The sequence below is a fragment of the Carcharhinus amblyrhynchos genome, chromosome 8 (genome assembly GCF_965287045.1).
Source record: "Carcharhinus amblyrhynchos chromosome 8, sCarAmb.v2.hapA, whole genome shotgun sequence".
Taxonomy (NCBI): domain Eukaryota; kingdom Metazoa; phylum Chordata; class Chondrichthyes; order Carcharhiniformes; family Carcharhinidae; genus Carcharhinus; species Carcharhinus amblyrhynchos.
Genome location: NC_137331.1, coordinates 45,631,210 through 45,658,192, shown reverse-complemented (window position 1 = coordinate 45,658,192; position 26,983 = coordinate 45,631,210). Strand labels below are relative to the sequence as shown.

Below are 26,983 nucleotides of genomic sequence, written 5' to 3'. Positions count from 1 at the left end.
ATGAGACCAGCCAAACGGACAATCTCTAACGCCTTAAAGAGGATTGGCAACCAATATATGGTAAAAAAATCACCTCAAATTTCACATCAGCCCAAAGTGGGGGTGTATCAGCATTCTTTCATCATCAATGGGTCAAAATCCTGGAGCTCCTTACCTAACTGAATTTCAATATGGAATGCAGATTGTTAGTCTGATTTGTATCATGTACCTGCAGCCTTTGACTGAGAAAACTCAAGATGACAGCACATCACCACTTTTTCGCGGACAACAGGGGATGGGTAATGAACGCCAGTGTTATCACACAATCGCGTGAATGAATAAAAAAGTTAGGTGAGATTGATATAGGAATGGAAAAAATGTTTTAAAAATTACTTTGACGTGAACGCCACTGGAAGGATGGTCCATTGTTTAGAAAAGATCCAAGATAGATTTAAGAATGAAAGCCCCGGTGCCAATACTGTGCTGACTCCATCAGTGTCGCCGCCCGTCCGCCCTCAGCCAGGAGCACGTGTCTGGCTCTGGTCACGCGGCTCCATTTGGAATATTGCAGAGTAACGGTCACTGATGGCGCGTGCTGGTTTAGGCCCGAACTTTGGGCCGTTCTTGGTGCTGTTCTGCTGCTTTGTCCCGGCCTTTTGTATCCCCCTCGCCGCTTGGGACACGCAGCTGTCTCGCCAGCCTAAGCCGTGCCAGGCCCCTGAGCAGTGGGAGGGCAGGGCCGTCGTGTACGACCACAATACGGGCAAGAACAACAGGGTACTGCTCTCGTACGACGGCAAGAATCAGCGCATCCGAGTCCTGGAGGAGAGGAAAGGACACATCCCTTGCAAAAAGTAGGTGCTCGCTCGCTCACTCCCTCCTTGACTGCAGTTATTGCGGTTAGCAGGCATTGCAGCTCCTCCTCATGTTTTTATTTCGCAGTGCCGATTATTGGCTTTCCCCCCGGCCTCTCAAGCACAGAGGGGGGTGGAGGCTTTGGGCAAAGAGCTGCCTTAGTTCGGGGCATAGAAAATGCTTGACAGCAACCTCTCTGTTCAACACACCATCAGTATATCGATCTGATGTTTTCTTCATATCAACCTTCGCCATTTTTTCCGGTAATATGAAGATATTCTCACCACACCATACTCCCTGATTTCGTTTTCGATGTACTACAGGTTTTCGCCACACTCAATTCCTTACTATTACCAGACCAAGGAAGGTTGTCGGCTCTATTCTTAGTTCAGCCTTAGTTATTTACCAAGCTAGTTAGTGAATAGTTTAATTGCTAAGTTTATGGTGTGACTTACATGAGGGTAGAGAGCCACATATCTAAATTTGCTGATAACACTGATGTTATAGGCTGTGCGCACGGAAGAATAACAGGAGGTGTAAAGTGAATGGGCGCAACTGTAGATTTTAATGTGAGATCATTCACTTTAATCTGAAAAGGGATACTATTTTGTGATACTTCCAAAATAGTGAAAAATTAGAAATAGGGGAAGTACAAACAAAATTGGGTGGAGTGTCTAGGTACAGAGATCATTAAAATGTCACAATCAGGAACAAAATAACCAAAAAGGTTAATGGAATGTTGCTTTTCATCGCTACAGGACTTTGATTCATGGGTGTAAAAGTCCAGTTTCAGCCATGTAAAATCCTGGTTAAACCACATCTTGGGGGATATTGACATGGGAGGGAGTTAATAAATATTACCTGAACTTCCAAGGGGTTAATTTGAGAGTTCACGCAAATAGGATATAGAAAGTCAAAGGTGATCTTATCACGTTTTCAAGTCATTAAGGGGAATGGGTAACGAGTAACTATTTTCACCACTAAGTAAAATTAGCAACAGATCTTTTGGGAGTTAAATTGGCAAATTCCTTTGTGCAAATTGTTGTAGAAGTTTGGAACTTTGTGCACATGATAGTTAATGCTTGATCCATTGTTAATTTTAAAATTCAAACTGATAGATTCTTGCATTAGATGAAGAACACATGAAGTATATGAAGTTAGGTTGCAAGTCACCTCAGTGAATGGCAGAATAGGCTCCAGCCACTAATTGTTCCTGTTGCTATGTTCCAGCCTTTCCAGAACAATCCCACAGTCGTCTTATTATGGCATCTGGTACTTTCTTAAATGTTTCTAGGGTACCTTCTCTCTCTCTCTCTCTTTCCCCCCCCCCACGTCATTCCACACATTGATCACTGTTACTGTGTGCAAAAGAAGAGAGAGATCTGGGGATGTCTGTGGACAAATGTTTGTAATTGTCAGGACAAACAGCTATGTTAGGATGGAATCTCAAGCTTTATAAGTAGCGCTGTTGAGAACAAAAGTCAGGAAAGTATATTAAATCTGCATGGAACACTAGTTTGACCCTACTTGGTGTATTAAGGCCAGTTTCAATTTAAGGAAGGATATGAAGGGTAATAGAAGATGTACTAGAATGATTCACCAGATGAGGAATGACTGATGTGAAAAACTGGAGAAGATGGTCTTGTTCTCCTGAGAACACAGAAGGCTAAAAGTGCATTCGATAATGATGGTCAACATCATGACTAGTTAGACTAAATAAAGAGAAACTGTTTACGGTGGCTGAAGAGCCAAAATCCAAGGGCACAGATATAAGGTAATTGGCAAAGAAGCAGAGGCAACATGGGAAAACATTTATTATGCAAGAGTGGTTAAGATTTGGAGTGTACTGTCGTGCTAGGGTGGTAGATACAGACTTGATAGTTGCCTTCAAATGAAAATGGATAAATACCTGAAGGAAAAAAAATTACAAGAATATAGAATAAGTTGGACTAACTGGTTTAGCCCTTGAAAATGCCAGTGCAGAGTCAACATGCTAAATTGTTTTCTTCTGTGCTGCCTGGAGGTCGGTTTACCTCAGTTGGCTGGACAGCTGGTTAATGATGCCAACAGCGCAGGTTTAATTCCTGTACCAGCTGAGGTTATTCATGAAGGCCCACCATCTCAACCTTCCCTGAAGTGTGACAATCCTCAGGTTAAATTACCACCAGTCACAGTCTATGGTCATCTGGGACTATAGCAAGTTTACCTTTATCTTACTATTGTCTAAATCTATGAACCTGTGTCCCGTTCTCAATTTTAAGGTAATATTCTGTGTTTACCATATCCATTTCTTTAACAACACTTGCATATCACTAGAATCTTTAGAGAAGCCGAAAAACTCATGTTTTACCTGAATTTCCTCACATCTCATTGCACAGAAAAAAGTACGCAATCTTCTCAATACCCTAGTTTATTTTGACATAGAAAAGATTTGGGAACAAAAATGGCTCTTCTTTGAGACCTGAGGGCTGGCATGATACGTTCACGGTGTGTGGAAGATATTTCTTTGAGTGAATAAATCATATAGTAAGTACTTTGTTCCTATATATTCCATTCAGAATACAATACTGGAACCTGCCAAAGTTGATAACATGATTTTGCTATATAAAAAAAATCAAACAGCACCTCCTTCCTCATCATCAGACTTGAGAATATCTGGCTAACACCCCAGGTTGCTGCCAGACAGTGTTTAGATGAGGCTTTCATGTTCATTGGCCTTTCATTGTAGCAACAGGATTGGCACCAGTGATGTTTAGCTATGACACACACATTCCTAGACCTAGAAGGATATTCAGATTTTAAGAATGACTTTGCAATTGATTTAGTACCATTAACAAAAAAAACCAATGAAGATGCAAAACAATTGTGATATTTGTGGTTGAAACCATGTGATGATCAATGGAGAGGACACTGGAAAAGAATAAAACAAAATAATTACCATTTGCTGAATGCAGAGAAAAGGGGAAACCCTTAGCAATCTTTAATCCTAGACCTCTGCTACACAACACCACCAAGAAGGTACATGTGCTGAATTAGGAACACTTTTTTGGTTTTTTGAAGATTTAAGTTAAACCATTTATTAACAAAAACAAACACTTAAACATCAGATGAAATTTACACAGTGAAAATTAGTCATACAAAACATTCCCTCAAAAATACTTCCCACTTGGTTGGGCTTGCAAATAAACACTCCTTTAGGCAACCATCCATTATAGATGTTTAACAATAAAATCTTGAGTAATACCACAGCACAAACCCACTGCTGCTATGGGGAAGGTATGTCACATGGCTTCTCACCTCCTCTCGCTCTGCTGTGGAAAATTAAGGAACTTTAAAGCAAAACCCAAAAAATGTAAATTTCTCTGGGTTGGCTGGAAAGCTGCCTCACTTTGCCTGTTTCCAACTCTCCTCCAGCACAGAGCAACCCTCCAGGAGATCTCGATCACTCCCAAGAACAGCCTTCAACACTTCTCCTTAAGTACCTTTTCTTTCTCTTCCATCTTTTGATTCCATTGTCCTTGGATTTTTTTTTTGAAACTTAAAAATTTTCCATGTTCTCCTTATTGCCCCCACTTTTGGATCAAATTAGATTTAATGATCTTGCCTTATTTATGATCTTTTCCAACTTGTAAACCCATTTTACATCTCTTTGAAATTTAACAGCTAAAAGTCTCACTTATCTCCTAAATTCAAAATTTCTACCCATGACTTACAGAAAATGAACTTGGCCATATTTACTTCAAATGCAAATCTTCCACATCTAGACTGATATCCTAATCCTTGTAGACATTCAGTCCCCAAATTTACTAAATTATCTCTACACACACAAATCTTCTTCACAGAATATCACAACAACTTCACCCCCCCCAAAAAAAATTAACATCTTTCTTCACACTTGATTATTAATTTCCCCCCAGTCTGCAACACCATACATCTGATTCATTATTTCAAATCGGTTACGTACATGGAGAACAACATTGATGCCGGTACAGATCCTTGTATTATATTATTTCCTGCTTTCTGCCACTCTTAATCTTTTTTCTGTTCCGTAACCATCTTTCAGTGTATCCCACTATCTGCCCCTTGACTACTTGCACCATGTGGCACATTTATTTAAGGTCTTCTGAATCCATGCCGATCATACCCACAACATTGCCTTTGTCTACTCTGAATTCTTTGGTAGTCCTAATATACTTCATTAAGCACAACCTTTTTCAGAAATTCATGCTAACCTTTTTAGTATATTTTTCCATGATAGGTCTATGGTTCCTTTTAACTATTTGTACCTCCCTTTATGAAGGTAAGAGTTGAATTACTGTTTGCCAAAGCTCTGCCACTAATACATTTCCTATTGATTTTTATACAAGGATAATGATGCTTCTGCTACAATTTCATTATAAAATTTTCATTTGCGTTGTAACATACAAAAAATTGTGAATTTGTGATAATTATTTTGGAAGATCTAATGCCAATTGTTGCTGGCTGGCTATTGAAAATCTCAGATCTGCGGCCAACCAGAAAGCAAACTGTCCTAAACTGATGTTGTGCAACAAGATGGGATTAATCAATGACCTCATAGTGAAGGCACCCCTAGGTAACGGTGACCAGGATATTTGAGGAAGAAAGAGTACATCCTAGTCCGGTGTATATATAACTTAAATAAGGGCAATAATGAGGGTGTGAATTGGTGAAGTAGCTTAAGGACTAAAGATACAGTAACATATTCCACAGGATATTTCAGAATACACAACAGCTACATTCCAACAAGAAAGAAAAATTCCAAAGGGAGGGTCCACTGTCTGTAGTTAACTAAGAAAGGTTAAAAACAGTATCAGACTTAAAGAAAAGACATCAAATTGTGCAAAAATAGGTGTCACATCAGAAGATTTGATAGGATATTTAAAAAAGCAAAGAATGACTAAAAGATTGGTAAGGAGGGGAGAATCAGAGTACAAACTAAAACTTGCTAGAAATATAGACAGTAAGAGTTTCAATAAATATTTTAAAAAAGCGTGGTCGAATAGACATAAATAAGGAGATAGCAGATGAATTTGATAGGTACTTTACGTGAGTCTAAGTGGATATGAGTAACATCCCAGAAATACCTGTAAATCAGGCAGTGTAAGTGGGGGAGGAACTCGGGAAAATTACAATCACTAGGGAAGTAGAACTGAACAAATTGGAGCTGAGGGCTGACAAGTGCCCAGGTCATGATGGATTTCAAAGTAGCTTATAAGATAATTAACGGAAGATCTTCCATGGTTGAATGGCAGACCAAGATTAAGAGGCTGAATGACCTACTCCTGCCCCCATTTGCTATCTTCCAATTTTGTCTAATTATGTTCCTGCAAAGCACCTTGGGATATTTTTCAATAATAAAGGAGCTAGATAAATGTAAATTATTTTTTGATAGAAATGAATTCAGTTATTCTAACCAGAGTCGATTTTCAGTCATCAGAGACAAAATCTTTTAGAAACAAGATGTCGCTACAGTCATTGACATGAAACCATCTCAGCCTACTGCATATTTTATTATGAATGACTTTTGTCAAATAGGCTTCCAGCTACACTCTGACAGAGAACGATTTATAAAACAGCATCAAGAGGGCATGACTTGAAATAATATTGATACAAAAATGTAACATTGTCACTGTTGAGAGTTTTCCATTGCAAAGGAAAAGGTCACTGCAATTTTAGATTACCCCATGCTGTTTTCCGCCCGAGTGGGACAAAGTGGAGTTAAATGCCTGAACTTGCGGCTAAGAGTGGCATGTCCCACAAGGCATTCAAGTAGTCGCTGACCAAGGTCATCAAGAAGCAGAGGAAAGCCCGCAAGCAGAGCTACTCCAGTTATGTGTACTGGGTGCTGACCCAGGTCCACGCCTCCACCCACATCTCGTCCAAGGCCATGAGCGTCATGAACTCTTTTTGTGATCGACATCTTCGAGCACATCGCCTCTGAGGCATCGCACCTCATCCACTACAACAAGCGGCATACCATCTCAGCACGGGAGATCCAGAGTGCGGTCTGCCTCTTACCGGGCGAGTTAGCCAAACACGCCATCTCTGAGGGCACCAAGGCGGTTACCAAGTACACAGACTCTGCCTAAGTTAACTACACAATAATTAAAGAGTACATATATAATACATAAAGCAAAAAAAAAGTCAAAAATAAGTGTATTGTTTATCATTGATGTGAATGAGTCCAAAGTCTTCCATTGACAGTTAGGAAACAAAAAGGATATTTTTAATCACAATCCTTCGATAAATGGCCTCCCCCACTTGAAATGATCTAGAATATCTTCTAGTGCTGACTGTCCAATGACATAGTAAAAGAAAACACTGACTCAGATTTAAAACAACTACAAATTTTGTTGCCTACAAGATATAAATAAATCTTCATTTATGGAACCTTTCAATATCTCACTCTACTAAGTAATTTGGAATTATTTGCAACCATGATCAAGATGAATCTAATTAAAAGCATCCTGAAAAGCGCACATAGCTGCATCCAGCCGAGTGCCACCAAACAAAATAAACAACAAGAATTTATTTAAATGAGCGTATCCTTAACCACATTGTTTAAATTGCAAATCTCATCTTGAGGCGTATTAATTAATTAAAATGCCATTAACAGTAGTAATCATGTATAAGCGTCTTTGCAGAATGTGCTTTCATGTTGACAGTGTAGTAAACACTCTTCATGCAAACAATGTGCCTCCTTGACTGGTGATAATCTACTTATTCCAGCACACAGCAACATGACATAAGTGGTTTGCACAAGAGACTGCAATGGTATGAGAAATCACACAATGGAAGGAATAGATATTGAAAGCTAAAAGACTATGTCTCAGACCCTTTTGCAATAGATTGCTATCATCAGGTATCAAAAGGTTTGTGTAACATCCTAGATTTGCTTAGGTGCAGTCTGAAAGCAAAAGATGTAAACTTAATTTTTTTTAAATGCCTCTAATTTGATATTTTGTTGCTTAAGAGGATATTGGAGAAAGGGCAGATATCCAATTAAATTTATTTATTAAAGAAAAGCAAACAACAGAAGGAAATAATGAATTAGAATCAAATTAGATGCAGGAAAGAGGGAAAAGCAGACTGGATTATGGAGCAGTGTTCCTGCTAAACTGCAAGGGAGTGAGCTGCATAGCAGTCTGGATAGTGCCATGCAGGCCTAGTGATAAATAGTGCACGTGCATGGTTGCACAAAATTCAAAGGGACCATGCACTGAAAAAAAGTGTTCACACATCATGTCCAAGTTTTGAAGGAAACATTGAATTAGAGAACAAAAAGGAGACAAATAAAAGTAAGAAGAAAAATATATTAAATTTTTTAAAGCCCCTCAGATCTGTTTAAAATCTGCAGAGTTTGAGACGCCAGTTTCATTTTTTTTCTGGCCCTCCAAGATGGAGTTTCATGTCAGCACCGTAGATCATGTCTTTTATAGAGCCCATAACAACACCAATCCTAAATGTCTGTGACTAAATTAATTCAAATTCACAGTACAAACAGAAATGTTTTTGAAACTCGTGGGGCTCACCAGCAAACTCCTGTTTTGCCGGTGAAGCATGCATTTCACCCAACAATTTGTGGAGACTCCCAGCTCAACAAGTATCTCTTAATTGCCAGAAATTGTTTTTTTCCCTTTGTACATTAATAGCAGAGTACATTGTGAACTTGCTATAACTTTTGCTGTAATCCCTAGGTCACAATATTGTAATTTTATCTAAGTTTCATTGTATTTTACAAATCTGGTGATCTAATCATATATGATCTTCCTAAATTGGTTTCATTCCAACACTAGCACAAGCTGTTTGCTTGAAAGAAAGATAGATATTAGACTAAAGGGTGCACCTTTGCTTTGATAAGAGTTACCATAAAACCTAAGTTAATTTGATTGAACTCTATTTTTGTGAAGAATATTTGGGCATTCAGTTAGGTTGTAGGTTACAGAAGCTAGTGCTGAACTGTCGGAAGAAGATGGAAATGCAAAACAGATAGGCAAGAGAATTCTAAATATGAAAAACACAGACAAAACAAAGACAGTGGAAAAACAGAAGGGTAAGATTAATGAGTGAAACCTCGCTGAATTGTCTAGAACCTGTGGTCAGCTCAAATATCATGTAGTGCTTTATTTAAGTGTGGATTCATAAACAGAAGACGTGTGGAGGAGGGGGTGCAGTTCCACAGACCGAGCAATGTTTTACCCAAATCACAATTCTGTGTGTGTCAGCCAGGATTTAAATGTGTGGATAGCGTCAGAGTCAGGCTTAATCCTGTTCTGCCTTGATGCCCACACAGGCATTTTACTTTCAGTATACACTAAATCATTTGAATTGTAAACCCAATCAAAAAAGAGGTCACTGAGGATGAATTGAAAGAGAGAGGTTTTAAACAGGACCTTTAAAGGAGAAGGGAGGGATGGAGAGGTTTGGGAAGGAAATGGAGCAGTGGACTGAGTCGGCTGAAGAGATGGATGCCAGTGATCAGGTGAAAAGAGTGGAGAGTGATCCAAAAGAAATAGGAACCAGAGTAATCCATGTGGCCTCTTGAGTCTGCTTTGCCATTCACTGTTAATCCTCTGTCTCAAAAACAATTTTTCCTGCCACCTCTCCACATCCCTTGATTCTCAGGAGACCAAACTGTTTGTTTCAGCGTTAAATATGCTCACTGGAGCATCCACATCTGGTGTAGGGAATTCCAAGATTTGTAACCCTCAGTGAAGAAATTTCTCTTCATCTCAGTCCTAAATTATCAATTTCTTTTCCCAAGTCCATGGTCCAGTGTGCAAGCAGGCCTGTGTAATTGATGTCTGTGTAACTTGATTATTGTTATAAGTTAACAAAGTCAAAATGCCATTTTGTGCTAACAATGAGATTAGTAAGGCATTTTGAACACTTTACTTTGCTAATTACACCTACATTAATTAAGTATTATTATGTCATGATCAAAATAGTGTACCTCAGTTAAATTGTAATTAATCAAATAGTTATGTTAGTGCTGGATTTAAAATTTTAAATTTAAACAGTATCCAAAAGCTGTAAGATCTTTGCTTTTGAATGAGTATCAAATCAGATATTTTGCGCTAAGCTCAGCACAAACCTAACCAAAATGGACAATAGAAGTGACGCAAAGTCAGTTAACCAAAGTAACTTTGAAGGAAGCATTGTCCCTTTGAAGGAATAATGTGTGTAGATAGTCAAACTCTAGTTTAAATAAGCCAACTATGAAATTGTACAGACACGATTTGACATAAGGAATAAAAGTAAAGACTTTGATTTCTTTTGCCAGCTAGTGAATACTTGATGCTCCCAAGGCAGAATTTGAAAGAATTGTTGTTGACGACAGCTTTACTTCAGCCACCTGATCATTTGCTTGAAGCTGTAAAGTCTATTTTGTGTTATTGAGTACATTTTTTCCAAACTTTCTTTTTCAATTTACTACCCAAATCCATCTTTGCCTTATGGTTATATCTTGTTTGAACCAAAACATTCATTGGATTTTATTGATTTAATTTGAAGTCAAGTAAGTTAAATTAAAACACTATAGAGAAAAGCTAGTGTTCTAGAAAGAGGAAATAACATTTGAGTGACTACCCTTCCAGGACCCTTCAGAATTTTTTACCCATCAATAAGATTACTTTTCAGTCTCCTAAAATCCGAAGAGTATGGGTTTTCAGTAAACCCAGGAGCCAGTCCAGTAAACATTCACTGTACTGCCTTCTGTAAACAGGTGCACATTCTGTTGGGAAAGTCTTACGCAATTGTAACAAAACTTCCTCCTTGTATTCCAATCCCCTTGTAATAGAGACCTACATGCAATTTACCTTCTTAATTGTTTTGTGTCTGCATGCTAACTTACTGTTTTCCTTGTGGGAGAACAGTTATGGCTCTCTGAACACATTTAGAACAAAAACAGAAAAAGTCTCAGCAGGTCTGACAGCATTTTGTAAGACAAAGTAGAACCAATGTTTTGAGTCAGGCATCCTGACCACAGAAGTTGCAGCAGAAAAGGAGGCTATTGAGTGTGCACCAGTTCTCCGAATGGGCATTATAGTTTGTGCCATTCTCTGATCTTTTTCCCATAACACTGCAAATTGTTTATTTTCAAATAATTATTTAACTTTCCTTGAATGCTTCAACTGGGAGCGCCATGGTGGCACAGTGGTTAGCACTGCTCTTTCTCAGCTCCAGGGACCTTAGTTCGATTCTCTGCTTGAGTCACTTTCTCTGTGGAGTTGGTACATTTGAAAAAAAAGGGGTTTATTTATTAGTCATAGGTAGGCTTACATTAACACTGCAATGAAGTTACTGTGAGAATCCTCTAGTCACCACTCTCTGGCACCTGTTCAGGTACACTGAGGGAGATTTAGCATGGCCAGTGTAGCTAACCAGCACATCTTTCAGACTGTGGGTGGAAACTGGAGCAGCGGAGGAAACCCACACAGACACGGTGGGAACGTGCAAAGTCCACACAAACATTGACCAAGCCGAGATTCGAACCTTGGTCCCTAGCACTGTGAGATAGCAGTGCTAGTTACTGTGCTCCCCGAGTCTGCATGGGTTTTCTCCCATAATCCGAAAGACGCACTGGTTAGGTGCATTGGCCATGCTAAATTCTCCCTCAATGTACCTGAACAGGCAACTAGGCGATTTTCACATGAACTTCATTGCAGTGTTAATATAAGCCTACTTGTGACACTAGTTAATAAATTGAACCTCCCTCCACCATGCTTTCAAGCATGGGCTTTCCCAGGTTTAGTCTCACCATGAGGGACCTGTGGAACTAGCTGCCTCCAGTTTTGAGTTGATGCTGTACTGTGTTTTGATATTTTTATAAATAAAGAAAATTGAATATAACAACGCATTCAACGTCTTTTTTATGGCCAGATTACCACAGACAGAAAGATCATCGTGTGATTGAGTACCAGTGGACCACCCAAGTATTTTTAAATATAGTTCTTGGTGAACCAGGAACTAATGCAGGTTACTGAGCGCTGAAATGATGGCGGATGGAACATGATGTGGATTAAAATGCAGATTGCAAAATTTTGGGTGAACTTACGTTATTGACGGATGGACAAATAAGATTGGTCAGGAGAGCATTAGAATTGTAGAGTCTGACTGACACAAATGTATAGGTGAATGTTGCAATGGTAGATGGGCTGAGGCAGGAAAGAATATTTCTAGTAGACCAAAGTAATCAGTCTTTGTAATTGAGAGATTATGGGACAAACGACCAAACTGAGAATAACCAGGAATGGGATTGAATTGGTAGCAAACGACCGGTTTTTGTGGTAGCAAATAATGACTATGATTTTGGTCTTCCTGATATTTAACTGGAGGAAATTACAAGATATAAATGAAAGTTCTTACTTTACAAAGCTACAAAGATCTGGTAATATTGCATTCCGTTGTTTCATTCCTTCTAGATTTTATGAATACATTTATCTATTTAAAAATCCAGTCCTTTTCAAGATTGAGCAAGTGACAAAGCAGTGCTCCAAACTACCCCTTGTTCAGGCGTGGGATCCATATGATATCCCTGACAACTCGACCTATGAAGATGAATACAGTATTGGTGGGCCAGGAGACCAGATAAAGGTTCAAGAATGGTCAGATAGAAAACCTGCTCGTAAATGTGAGTAGCATGCATTTTGTACAGTTGCAATAAAATGTTATGGCTAAATCTGTTTAATAGACCACAGAAGCATGAAGCTTTATGGTGTAGTAGCATAGTAGTAGTGCTACATGTAATCCAGAGGCCAGAATTAATGATCTGGATCTGAGTTCAAATCTCACTATGACTGCTGGGTATTTAAATTCAGTTAATAATTAAATATGAAATAAAAAGTAGATAGTGTAATGGTTACCTACTAACTACTGGATTGTCATTAAAAATTCATTTTGTTCACTAATGCCCCTTGCCTGGTCTGATATTTAAGTGACCCACAGCAATGTGTTGACCCTTAACTGCTCCCTGGAAAGACATGGCAAACCATTTTGTTGTATTCAAGATTGTGGCTGACCAGCACGTTCTCAAAGGCAATTAAGGATGAGCAACAAATGCTGGCTCTCCAGTGATGTACACATCTTGTGAATTTTTTAAAATGTTGTTGAGTTATGAACTTCTTGAGTCACAATGCAATCTTATTTTACCAAATAGAAACGGGTTGAATTGGCTTAACACCATGCAACTGTCCGTTGCAATCCCCATTAGGATGCTGTTTTCAGTTGCATCATTGTTAGAAAATTCTAAAAATTTGCAGACCATATTCAAATCACATTGAAGCCAAAGATTTTTTTCGGAAATAAGCACATATCAACAAACTCAAAGCAGCGTGTGTAAAGAGGAAAAGTAAACGTAGATGGTTATGGTCAGTAAGAACATAAGAAATAGGAGCAGGAGTAGGCCATCCAGCCCCTCGAGCCTGCCCCGCCATTCAATAAGATCATGGCTGATCTGTCGTGGCTCAGTTCCACTTTCCCACCCTCTCCCCATAACCCTTAATCCCCTTGCCTATCAAAAACCTATCAACTCGCGTCTTAAAAATATTGAGCGAGGCAGCCTCTACCACTTCAACGGGCAGAGAATTCCAGAGATTCACCACCCTTTGAGTGAAGAAGTTCCTCCTCAACTCCGTTCTAAACCTTTTATCTTGAGGCTGTGCCCCCTAGTCCTACTGTCCTTTCTGAGCGGGAAGAGCCTCTCCACCTCTATCCTATCCAACATCTTATACATCTCAATGAGATCTCCCCTCATTCTTCTAAACTCTAACGAGTACAAGCCTAGTTTATTCAGCCTCTCCTCATAGCTCAACCCCCTCAACTCCGGAATTTGCCATTGCCAACACATACAAATACACAAATTAGGAGCAGGAATAGGCCACTTGGCCCCTTAAGCCTGCTCCGCCGTTCAATAAAATCATAGTTAATCTATTGGTAACCTCAGCTCTACATTCTCGCTTACCCCCAATAACCTTCTACCCCTCTGCTCATCAAGAATCCATCTACTATTCAAGATTTTGTCTTTTGAGGAACGAAGTTCCAAAGACTCACAACTCTGTGGGAGAAAAAGATTTTTGTCATCTAGGGGTTAAATGGGCAACCCCTTATTTTAGTTTAGTGACCATTAATTCTGGATTCTCTGACAAAAGGAAACATCTTTTCCATATCTGCCCTGCCAAGACCTCTCAGGATCTTAAAGGTTTCATAAGAACATAAGAAATAGGAGCAGGAGTAGGCCATCTAGCCCTTCGAGTCTGCCCCGCCATTCAATAAGATCATGGCTGATCTGTCGTGGCTCAGTTCCACATTCCCGCCCTCTCCCCATAACCCTTAATCCCCTCTCTTATCAAAAACCCATCAACCCGCATCTTAAAAATATTTAGCGAGGCAGCCTCCACCACTTCAACGGGCAGAGAATTCCAGAGATTCACCACCCTTTGAGTGAAGAAGTTCCTCCTCAACTCCGTTCTAAACCGCCCCCCTTTTATCTTGAGGCTGTGCCCCCTAGTCCTACTGTCCTTTCTGAGTGGGAAGAGTCTCTCCACCTCTATCCTATCCATCCCATTCATCATCTTATACGTCTCAATGAGATCTCCCCTCATTCTTCTAAACTCTAACGCGTACAAGCCTAGTTTATTCAGCCTCTCCTCATAGCTCAACCCCCTCAACTCCGGCATCAGCCTAGTAAACCTCCTCTGCACTCCCTCCAAGGCCAAAATATCCTTGCATTAGTACGGCGCCCAAAACTGCACACAGTACTCTAGCTGCGGCCTCACCAATGCCCTATACAGCCGCAGCAAGACCTCCCTACTTTTATATTCAATCCCCCTCGCTATGAAGGCCAGCATCCCATTCGCCTTCCTGACCACCTACTGCACCTGCAAGCTGGGTTTTTGCGACTCATGCACAAGGACCCCGAGGTCCCTCTGCACCGTCGCCTGCTGCAGTTTTTCGCCACGTAAGTAATAATCCTTCCTGCCATTATTCCTACCAAAGTGGACCACCTCGCACTTGCCAACATTAAATTCCATTTGCCAGTTCCTGGCCCATTCGCCCAGCCTATCTAGATCCTTCTGCAGACTCTCCACTCCCTCCACACAATTTGCCGTTCCACCAATCTTGGTGTCATCAACAAATTTCGACACCATACACTCGGTTCCCTCCTCCAGATCATCTATATAAATGGTAAATAGCTGAGGCCCCAGCACCGACCCCTGGGGCACTCCACTAGTCACCAACCGCCAATCCGAATAGCACCCATTGACCCCCACTCTGCCTCCTATTTGACAACCAATCCTCTATCCACGCTAACACCCTACCCCCAACTCCATGTCCCCTGACCTTCTGCAATAACCTCTTGTGAGGTACCTTGTCAAACGCCTTCTGAAAATCAAGAAAGACCACATCCACCGGCTCTCCTTTATCCACCGCCCTAGACACATCCTCTTGGACTCCAGTAAATTTGTCAGACACGACTTCCCCTTAACGAAACCATGCTGCGTCTGCTGTATCAAGCAATTCCCCTCAAGATGCCTCGCTATTTCCTCCTTGATGACGGATTCTAACATTTTACCTACAACAGACGTTAAACTAACCGGCCTATAATTCCCTGCCTTTTGCCTGGCATCCTTCTTAAACAACGGCATATTATTAGCCATTTTCCAATCTTCCGGCACCTTCCCGGAATCCAGCGACGTCTGGAAAATAACCACCAAGGCATCCACTATCACCTCCGCCATTTCTTTCAGAACCCTCAGATGCATTCCATCCGGTCCTGGGGACTTGTCCACAATCAGCCCCTCCAGTCTGTCGAGCACCGCCTCTCTAGTAACAGTAATGTCACTGAGACCCTCCAGTCCTACCACCTTTCCATCTCTAGCACCCGGAAGCTACAAAGGTATGAGAGGCAAGTTGGCTGTAGTAGATTGAGAAACTACATTAAAAGATATGGTGGTGGACAGGCAATGTCTAGAAGTTAAACTATAAATGTGATTTACAATAAATACATATTCCATGAGGCACAAAAACCAGCAGGAAAAGTTAGGGAGGCACAGTAGCATAGTGGTTAGCATTGCTGCTTCACGGCAAGTTCATTCCATGTCTGCATGGGTTTCCTCCAGGTGCTCTAGTTTCCGCCCACGGTCTAAAGATGTGCAGGTTAGGTAGCTATGACAAATTGCCCCTTAGTGTTCCAAGATATGTAGGTGAGGAGAATTAACGTAAATACATGGGATTAGGCCTGGGCAAAATGCTGTGTCGCAGGATTGATACAAACTCAGATTGATGCAGACACAGGACATAGGCAAAGAGAAGGTGAAAAGGAACGTAGTGGTAATTGGGGATAGTGTGGTTAAGGGTATTGACACTGTCCTTTGTCACAATGACAAAGAGCACAGAAGGGTGTGTTGTCTGCCTGGTGCTCGGGTCCAGGATGTCGCATCTGGGCTGCAGAACCTGGAGTGGGAGGGTGAGAACCTGGTCGTTGTGGTACATGTGGGTGCCAATGACATAGGCAAAATGTGAACTGAGGATCTGGGGAGGGAGTATGAAAAGCTGGGAACGGAATTAAAAAGTAGAACCGACAAGGTGGTTATCTCTGGACTACTGCCTGAACCGTGTGCAGATGGGCGTAGGGTTGATAAGATTAAGGAAGTGAATGGGTGGCTCAGGGATTGGTGTAGGAGGAATGGGTTTGAATTTATGGGGCATTGGCACCAGTATTGGGGTAGGTGGGACCTGTTCAGGTGGGATGGGGTTGGTCTGAACCGTGCTGGGACCAGAGTCCTGGCGAATCGTGTAGATAGGACTGTAGATAGGGCTTTAAACTAATGGCGGGGGGAGGGGGTGTGTGTGTGTGTGTGTGTGTGTGTGTGTGTGTGTGTGTGTGTGTGTGTGTGTGTGTGGAGAGAGGGTACAGGTACGGGAAGAGGCCAAGGATGTCCCAATAATAAAGGGAGTAGGGGGCGTGAGTAAGGTTGGTGGTGTTCCGGCAAATAGGGTACAGGTGAAGGCTGGGATGAAGGCACTTTATCTGAATGCACGAAGCATTTGGAATAAAGTGAATGAGCTGGTGGCGCAGATCAGCACAAATGGATATGATCTAGTGGCCATTACAGAGACGTGGCTGCAAGGTGACAGGGACTGGGAGCTGAATGTACAGGGGTATCAAGTGTTTAGGAAGGATAGGCGGGAGGAAAAAGTGGGGGGGCGTAGCTCTGCTGATTAAGGATAGCATCAGGGTGGTAGTAAGGGATGATATAGGAGCCAAAGAGCAGAAAGTGGAATCGTTTTGGGTGGAGATTAGGAACAGCAAAGGGAGGAAGACGCAGGCGGGTGTCATCTATAGGCTCCCAAATAATGATCTGGAGGTGGGGCAGGCTATTAACGCGCAAATAAATGCGGCATGCAGGAATGGAACGGCGATAATTATGGGGGATTTCAATCTACGTATTGATTGGTCGACCCATGTTGGACACGGTGGGCTTGCGGAAGAGCTCTTGGAATGTTGCCGGGATAGTTTCCTTGAACAGTGTGTGTTGGAGCCGACGAGGGACCGAGCTATCTTGGATCTGGTGTTATGTAATGAGGCAGGTAGAATTAGGGACCTTGTGGTGAAGGATCCTCTTGGGAAGGGTGATCATTGTATGGTGGAGTTTCTGATGCAGATGGAGGAGGAGAAAGTGGGTTCCCGGATGTGTGTCCTTTGTTTGAACAGAGGGGAGTATGATAGGATGAGAGAGGAATTGGCGAATGTTGATTGGGGGAGCGCATTGGAAGGTAGGTCTGCTGAGGAACAGTGGAGCATCTTTAAGGAGATCTTTCTTGGTGCTCAGCAGAAATTTATTCCGATGGTTAAAAAGGATCGTAGGAGGAGAGATAATTAGCTGTGGATAACGAAGGAGGTAAAGGAAAGTGTTAAATTAAAAGCGGATGTGTTTGGAGTAGCTAAGAGTAGTGGGCGAGAAGAGGATTGGGAGAGGTTTAAATATCAACAAAGAATGACAAAGAAGTTGATAAAGAAGGGTAGGATAAACTATGAAGCTGGGCTAGCGCTTAATATAAAAAAGGATAGTAAGAGTTTTTATAAATATATAAAAAGGAAGAGGCTGACTAGGGTGAACGTTGGACCCTTAGAGGATGAGAGGGGGGACTTAGTGGTAGGGGATGGGGAAATGGCTGAGGCTTGAATAACTTTTTTGTTTCGGTCTTCACGGAGGAGGACGTGAATAATTTGCCGGGTGTTAGCGATAGAAAGATGGTAGGAGTGGAGGGCCTGAATGACATTATTGTTACTAGAGAGGCAGTGCTCGAAAGACTGGAGGGACTGATTGTGGACAAGTCCCCAGGACCGGATGGAATGCATCCAAGGGTTCTGAAAGAAATGGCGGAGGTGATAGTGGATGCCTTGATGATCATTTTCCAAACATCGCTGGATTCCAGAGAAGTGCCGGAAGATTGGAAAACAGCTAATGTTACGCCGTTGTTTAAGAAGGGTGGCAGGCAAAAGGCAGGGAATTATAGGCTGGTTAGTTTAACGTCTGTTGTAGGTAAAATGTTAGAATCTGTCATCAAGGAGGAAATAGCGAGGCATCTTGAGACTTGTTTGATAGAGCCGACGCAGCGCGGTTTCGTTAAGGGGAAGTCATGTCTGACGAATTTATTGGAGTTCTATGAGGATGTGTCTAGGGCGGTGGATAGAGGAGAGCCGGTGGATGTGGTGTTTCTTGATTTTCAGAAGGCGTTTGATAAGGTGCCGCACAAGGGGTTATTACAAAAGGTCAGGAGGGCACATGGAGTTGGGGGTAGGGTGTTAGCGTGGATAGGGGATTGGTTGTCAAATAGGAGGCAGAGAGTGGGGGTCAATGGGTGCTATTCAGATTGGCGGTTGGTGACTAGTGGAGTGCCTCAGGGGTCGGTGCTGGGGCCTCAGCTATTTACCATTTATATAGATGATCTGGAGGAGGGAACCGAGTGTATGGTGTCGAAATTTGCTGATGACACCAAGATTGGTGGAATGGCTAATTGTGCGGAGGGTGTGGAAAGTCTGCAGAAGGATCTAGATAGGCTGGGCGAATGGGCCAGGAACTGGCAAATGGAATTTAATGTTGGCAAGTGTGAAGTTGTCCACTTTGGTAGGAATAATGGTAGGAAGGACTATTACTTACATGGTGAAAAACTGCAGCATGCAACGGTGCAGAGGGACCTCGGGGTCCTTGTGCATGAGTCGCAAAAACCCAGCCTGCAGGTGCAACAGGTGGTCAGGAAGGCTAATGGGATGCTGGCCTTCATAGCAAGGGGGATTGAATATAAAAGTAGGGAGGTCTTGCTGCAACTGTACAGGGCACTGGTGAGGCCGCAGCTGGAGTACTGTGTGCCGTTTTGGTCGCCGCACTTACGCAAGGATATTTTGGCCTTGGAGGGAGTGCAGAGGAGGTTTACTAGGCTGATACCGGAGTTGAGGGGGTTGAACTATGAGGAGAGGCTGAATAAACTAGGCTTGTACTTGTTAGAGTTTAGAAGAATGAAGGGAGATCTCATTGAGACATATAAGATGATGAATGGGATGGATAGGATAGAGGTGGATAGGATAGAGGTGGAGAGGCTCTTCCCGCTCAGAAATGACAGTAGGACTGGAGGGCACAGCCTCAAGATAAAGGGGGGACAGTTTAGAACGGAGTTGAGGAGGAACTTCTTCACTCAAAGGGTGGTGAATCTCTGGAATTCTCTGCCCGTTGAAGTGGTGGAGGCTGCCTCGCTAAATATATTTAAGATGCGGGTTGATAGGTTTTTAATAGGCAATGGGATTAAGGGTTATGGGGAGAGGGCGAGAAGGTGGAACTGAGCCACGACAGATCAGCCATGATCTTATTGAATGGCGGGGCAGGCTCGAGGGGCTGGATGGCCTACTCCTGCTCCTATTTCTTATGTTCTCAGTGGACCAGATGGCCTAGTTCCGCACTGACTAACTTGAGAAGTTAAAGATTACCGTAAATCCCTACAGTGCAGTAAGAGGCCATTGGACCCATCAAGTCTGTACCAACTCTCTGAAACAGCATCCCTGTAACCCCATGCATTTATCATGGCTAATCCACATAATCTACATGCCTTTGGTCTGTTTAAGGAAACCCATGCAATCACCCAAATCCGAAATTGAATCCAGGTTGGTACTATGAGGCAGCAGTGCTAACCACTGCGCCAGTGGTAAAGCAAGAGACTTCTTATATTGCTCAAAGTGAACCTTATGATTGGGAGCATTTTAGAATTCAGCAAAAGAGGACCGAGGAACTGATAATGGAAAAATACAATATGAAAGTAAACTAGCAGAAAAATGAAAACTGACAAAAGCTTCTAGAGATATGTTAGAAGGACAGGCTAATTGGGGATACCACAAAGATGCACTGGGGAACTCATCCACGCCCACCCTCCTACACCTTCATCTGATGTTCCAAAGTAAGGTCTGCGCTGCGATTACCTGGTAAGTACCAACTTCCATTTGGCAATTGCCCTGGACTTGGAACCATCTGAAAATATAACCTAAATCACAAACTTTGGATGGTTACCCAGAAAAAAGTTAGAATTAAAACCCCTTCTATCTTCTGGGTATCCACCATGCAGACAGCTCCCACCTTCATGGGATACTCTACACCCACTCCCTGTTTACTGTCCTCTGCCCCTGCCAGCCCACCCACCAAGATCCAACTCCTGATTCTTCCACACCCCCAGCTCAAATCAAGGCCCATTTCTCAGCTGGAGGGCCTGACTTGATCAGTTGCAAAAAAAGCAGTAGTTCTTGCCGGAACGCTTCAGGAGTACACTTCACTGCACGGTTTTTTAATGTTCAAATTGAGTAGCCTTTGCAAATCCTGGGAACGTATTTTCATATTTCTTTATTTCTGCTTTTTTTCACAGTTGAAAAATGGATTGGCATTTACACAGTCAAGGATTGCTATCCAGTGCAGGAGACCTACACAAAGAGCTACAATGTAACAATGTCCACACGATTTTTTGATCTTCAGCTAGGAATCAGTGACCCATCTGTGTTCACCCCACCCAGCTCCTGCCAGATAGCCAGCCTAGAGGAGATGAGCAATGACTGCTCACTATAGGTTCTGGCTTAGGGAACACAACATTGCTTATCAATTGCATCTGCCATTAACAACCTTTTCTGTAAAGGAAAAAAAAGTTGTCACCTTTTAGTGGCTAAGGGAGCTGTCAGTTCACTTCGTTCAGTGAGTTTCTTCGTATACAACTTTGCTGATGTGTTACTTCCAAAGTGGGGGAATAATATTATGCTTGTATCTTCTATTAATGTGTAAACATGCCTTAGGGCTAGGCTTGTTATATATGATATGCATGGCTAAACCTGTTAATTATCCATTGCCTATTAACAGAACTGCTACAAACTTAAACAAGTTATTAAATGTAGTTGTCTCTTTATATCCTTTTGCTTTCTTGGGCAAGCATTAAACCCAGGTAAAAATAGTCCTGAGATGAAACTAAAATACCACAGAAGCTGGAGACCTGAAGTAAGAAGTGTTTGAAAACATTAGCAAATCTGGCAGCATCCATGGAGTGAGAAACAGGCTTTCATGTTTAATATGACTCTAAAGAAGTCTCATCATTCCTGAAACATTAACTCTTTCTCCACAGATGCTGACAGAACTGCTGGCATTTTCCAACACTTTCTGTACAAATAGTTATATCTATTTCTCCGCAGATGAATGAATATCAAATAGTACTTGATTTTATTATAACATTCATGTGTAATATAAGCACCATTTTGATATATTTCATTCAAGCAACAATACTCTTTTTTTTAACCTTAAGGGACAAATGAAATCTCTTCTGTGGCCTTTTACTACTTTGAGGGTAAATAAATGCTGAGCTGCTTTTCAGTAAAAATTGCTTAGCAGCCTGAAAACTATATAAGAAGTCTCAACACCAGTTTAAAGTCCAACGGGCTTATTTGGAATCATGAGCTTCTGGGGTGCTGCTCTTCCATCAGATGAGTTGGACTTTAACCTGGAGTTGTGAGACTTCTTACTGTACCCACACTGGCCCAATGTTGGCACCTCCACATCATAAACGCTATATGGTTAACTATTGCAAAAGTAGGAGTTTGCGTAACACTGTTCCAAGTGACAGATGTATCAATTTCCCCAGAATGCAGATAGTGCCTTGGACTGCTACCTGAATTGATGCAGGTCTGCAGCGATGTTACAAGAATGAATTTCTCCCAGAGCTTAACTTGGGTATCCTGAATGGAACTTGACTTGTTCCTTCAGAGAAACTCAAACTTTTGAACTGTTTGCTTTATTCTCCTAAATACTCTGCAGTCTCACATCTTCCATAAAAAAATGACTGTTTTGTTGCTTTGAAAGAGTGTTTTAATGAAACTGCATGGAACTTTTGGTTTCTACTGCACCTTTTAAGATCATAATTCTAATAACGGTGCATTAATTTAAGTTGGATCGTGCATGTAGTAAGTTCTTGCTATATTTAATAAGATGCAGTGTGTATGTTAATTTTATGTAATTAGGGCCTGTAAAATTAAAGCTTTTCTCAACATCATGACTGGTTCTCTGTCACTTTTGTTTAGCTTGTACTTGCAGTGTAAGAAAAGTCACTTTTTTTTACCTTAAACGTTTGCTTACGCCTCAAGTACAAAATTTATGTACATATTACAGTAGTATTTAGTATACTACTTATCCCAGCAGGCAGTTTATTCTCTGCTTGCCATGAATGGATATTGAATGCTGATCTCCCTACCTAGCAAATTACCTGAAATAAGACCAGGTGTAGACCATTTTCTCCTTCGAGCCTGATGTGCCATACAATGAGACTGTGGCTGATCCAGACTTCAATTCCATTTCCCTGAGTGACCAAAGATCTGTCTGTCTCGAGAATGATGGAGCATCCACAATCCTCTGGGCCACTGAATTTGAAAGATTTATAATCCTTTGAATGAAGTAATTTCCGCTCATCTCAGTCCTGAATGATCTGTCCCTATCTCAAGATTGAGCTATGTTTTAGATTCCCCAACTAACGGAAACAATTCCTGTGTCAATCCTATCAATTCCCTTAAGGATCTTGTATGTTTCAATGAGAATGTCACTCATTCTTATAAATTCCGGAGAAAATTACTCACAATTTCCTCTTCCTGACGACCAATTTAGTGAACTATTACTGTTGCCTGTGCTGCCTCCAGTGCTACTACATTTTTTCCCTAAATGTGGAGACCAAAACTGCGCACAATACTCAATATATAATTTCACTAAAACCCTGTATGGTCTAGTAAGATTAGGTTGTTTTTATACTCCTATCCCTTTGCCTTCCTAATTACTTGATGTGCCTGTATGTTAACTTTTTGCATTGCTTCTAAGAACATGCACATGTCTGTTTGAACATCCATACTTATAAGTTACAAGCTCTATAACTTCACCATTCCTACATGAGAATCCATTTGCCATCGTGTTGCTAATTTACTTAACCTGTCTTTATCTCTTTGACCTCCAAACAACTTACCTTTCCAGCTAACTTTGCGTCATCAGCAAATTTCGAGACATTACTCTAAGTCATTAATACTGCTTGTAAATAGCCCAGGCCCAATTGTAGTATTTCATTATTTATTACTTGCCAAATTTGAAAATTGCTATTTGTGCCTATTATGTTTTCTACCTGTTAACAAGTTTTCTGTCTATGTTCATAAATTACCTTTTAACTGAAGTACTGTACGATTCGAGTCACCTCACTGTAGGAAGGAAGCGATTGTACTAGATTTGATAGGATGTTGCCTGGGCATGGAGCATTTGAGCTATAACGGAAGATTAGATAGGCTTGGATTGTTTTCTTTAAAAGCAGAGAAGGCTGAGGAGGTCATGATTGATGTGTATAACATTGAGGGGTTTGGACAGGGTGAATAGGAAGCAGCTGTTCCCCTTGTTTAACTTTTGTTGAAACTATAGCCCAATAAGAAGTTATTTGCAATTTCTTTCTAAAATAGTTTTATGACAACTATTTGAGGTGGCTTTACCTTAAAGACATGAAATCTCCTTTTTGCTTCATAACAGTGCAACAAATTTCTGGTCAGTTTTAACAAAGGTGTCCAGAGTTTCAGTACCAAGATGCAGCTATTTGAATAGAAGGATGAGCAAAGAAAAGTACAACACAGGCCCTCCAAGCCTGCTCCGATCATGATGCCTGCCTAAATTAAAACCGCATGCACTTAGAGTCCGTATCCTTCCATTCCCATCCTATTCATGTATTCGTCTAGTTGCCCCTTAAATGCTGCCATCGTACCTCCTCCCACCACCTCCCCAGGCAGCACATTCAAGACATTCAGCACCCTCTGTGCAAAAAAAAAACTTGCCTCACACATCTCTTAATTTTCCTATGCACCTTTAACCTATGTCCCCAAGTACTTGACTTTTCTACCCAAGGAAAGAATATCTGATTAAGCACCCTGTCAATGCCCACTCATGATCTTGTAAACCTCTATCACGTCACCCCTCAACCTCCATCATTCCAGTGAGAACAAGCCAAGTTCATCCAATCTCTCCTTATAGCTATACTCTCCAGACCAGGCAACATCCTGGTAAACCATTTCAGTACCCTCTCCAAAGCATCCACATCCTTCTGGTTGTGTGGCGACAATAGTTGTACACCATATTCTAAATTAGATCTAATTAAGGTTCTGTACAGCTACAGTGTGACCCGTTGAAGGCAAATATGCCGTATGGTTTTTTGATTGCCTTATCCACCTGTGTTGCCACTTTCGGTGATTTGTGGACATGTATGCCCAGATCTTTCTGCCTAGCAATACTCTTAAAAGTTCTACTATTTACTGTATAATTCCTACATCGTCAGATCTTCCAAAATGCATTATCTTACACTTGTCCGGATTAAACTCCATCTGCCATTTGTCTGCCCAAGTCTCCAACCGGTCAATATCTTGCTGCATCCTTTGACATTTCTCTTTATTGTCCACAACTCCTCCAATCTTTGTGTCGTCTGCGAACTTACTAACCAGCTACATTTTCCTCCAAATTATTTATATATACACTAAGAATAACAAAGGTTTCAGAACTGATCCCTGCAGAACACCGCCAGTCACAGCCTTCCATTCAGAAAAGCACCCTCTACTGCTACCCTCTGTCTTCTATGTCCAAGCCAATTCTGTGTCCATCTTGCCAGCTCTCTTCTGATCCCGTGTGACTTCACCTTTTGTACCAGTCTGCCATGAGATACCTTGTCAAAGGCTTTTCTGAAGTCCATATATATACAACATCCACTGCCTTTCCCTCATCCATCATCTTCATCACTTCCTTGAAAATCTCAACCAAGTTAGTGAGGTACAACCTCCCTTTTGCAAAACCAAATGTGGGTACATCCTGTCCCTAAGAATTTTTTCCAATAATTTCTCTACCACTGATGTAAGGCTCACCGACAATTTCCTGGATTATCCCTGCTGCGCTTCTTAAATAATGGGACAACATTGGCTATCCTCAAGTCCTCTGAACATCACCTGTAACCAATGAGGATACAAAGATTTCTGTCAAGGCCTCAGCAATTTCTGCCTTTGCCTCCCTCAGTATTCTGAGGTAGATTCAATCAGGCCCTGGGGACATATCTACTTTAATGTTTTTTAAGATGCCCAATACACCTTTTTGATATCGACATGATCCAGAAAATCGCCATACCCTACCCTAGGCTCCTCATCCATCAAGTCCCTTCTATGGTGAATACTGAAGCAAAGTATTCATTTAGTATCTCACACATTTCCTCTGGTTCCATGCATAGATTCCCTCCATTGTCCTTGAGTAGACCAACCTTTTCCCTGGCTACCCTCTTGCTCTTTACATATGTATAAAAAGCCTTAGGATTTTCCTTAATCCTGTTTGCCAAGGACTTTTCGTGACCCGTTTTAGCCCTCTTAACTACTTTCTTAAGTTCCTTCCTACCTTCTTTATATTCTTCAAGTGCTTCATTGGTCCTAAGTCTTTCAGATCTTATGAATGCTTCCTTTTTCTTGTTGACAAGGTTCGTAATATCCCTTGTTATCCAAGGTTCCTGATACTTGCCACACTTATCCTTCATCCTCACAGGTACATGCCGATCCTGAATTCCAATCAACTGACATTTGAAAGACTCCCACATGTCAGATATTGATTTACTCAAACAACCTCCTCTGATGTACGTTCACTAGATCCTGCCTAATGTCGTTGTAATTAGTCTTCCACCAATTTAACACCTTTGACTGAGGACTGGTCTTGTCTTTATCCACAGTCACCTTAAAACTTATAGAATTATGATCACTGTTCCCGAAAATGCTGTCCTGCTGAAACTTCAATCACTTGGCCAGACTTATTCCGCAATACCAGGTCTAATATGGCTCCTTCTCGAGTTGGGCTATTGACATACCGTTTCAAGGAACTCTCCTGGACACTCCTTACAAATTCTGCCCCATCCAAGTCCCTAGCAGTAAGTGAGTCCCAGTCAAAATGAGGGAAGTTAAAATCACCACAACAACATCTTTCTAAAATCGGTCTGCATATCTGCTCCTCTACTTCCCACTGGCTGTTGGGAGGCCTGTAATAAACCCCCAACATTGTGACTGCACCCTTCCTGTTCCTGAGTTCTACCCCTATTGCCTTGCTGTATGAGCCCTCCAAGGTGTCCTCCCTCAGTACAACTGTGATATTGTCTTTAACCAGTAATGCAACTTAACTAGTAATGCTTTTAATGTTTTAAAACAAATGAATAATTAAATACTATCACCAGAGCCATTATTGCTGAAAGAACTGAAGCAATATTTTATCAAATTATGGCTTGTATGTTGATTAATGAAGTGAATTTGATGCTCATGCTAAAATTGGTTGTATGAAAATTACTTTACAAATTCTCAGCTTAAAGTCTTCTATTTAGTGGTTTGTAATTAGAGTATATCTTAAATTATACTTGTTGCTTCACATCAGCTCATACTCTATATCCTGTGGAAACAGGGCAGGACCTTAGCGTGAAAAAGAATGAGCTCACACCATCTGCAGAGCCTTCTCCAAGGGAACAGGCCAAGTGTTCAACCAAGGAAGGCTCCTGCTGTGATAACACTAGTTCAAATAAAAAGTCCTCT

At 41.4% G+C, this 26,983-nt stretch overlaps 1 protein-coding gene across 1 annotated transcript; it reads left to right on the top strand.

The window, feature by feature from the left end:
• Positions 1-473: 473 nt before the first annotated feature.
• On the top strand, positions 474-22,425 carry epdr1 (ependymin related 1). Its single transcript, XM_080194000.1, has 3 exons — positions 474-833; positions 12,279-12,487; positions 20,764-22,425. The coding sequence occupies exons 1-3, from the start codon at positions 565-567 to the stop codon at positions 20,958-20,960; spliced, it is 675 nt and encodes a 224-aa protein (XP_080050126.1). The 5' UTR covers positions 474-564; the 3' UTR covers positions 20,961-22,425.
• Positions 22,426-26,983: the final 4,558 nt, after the last annotated feature.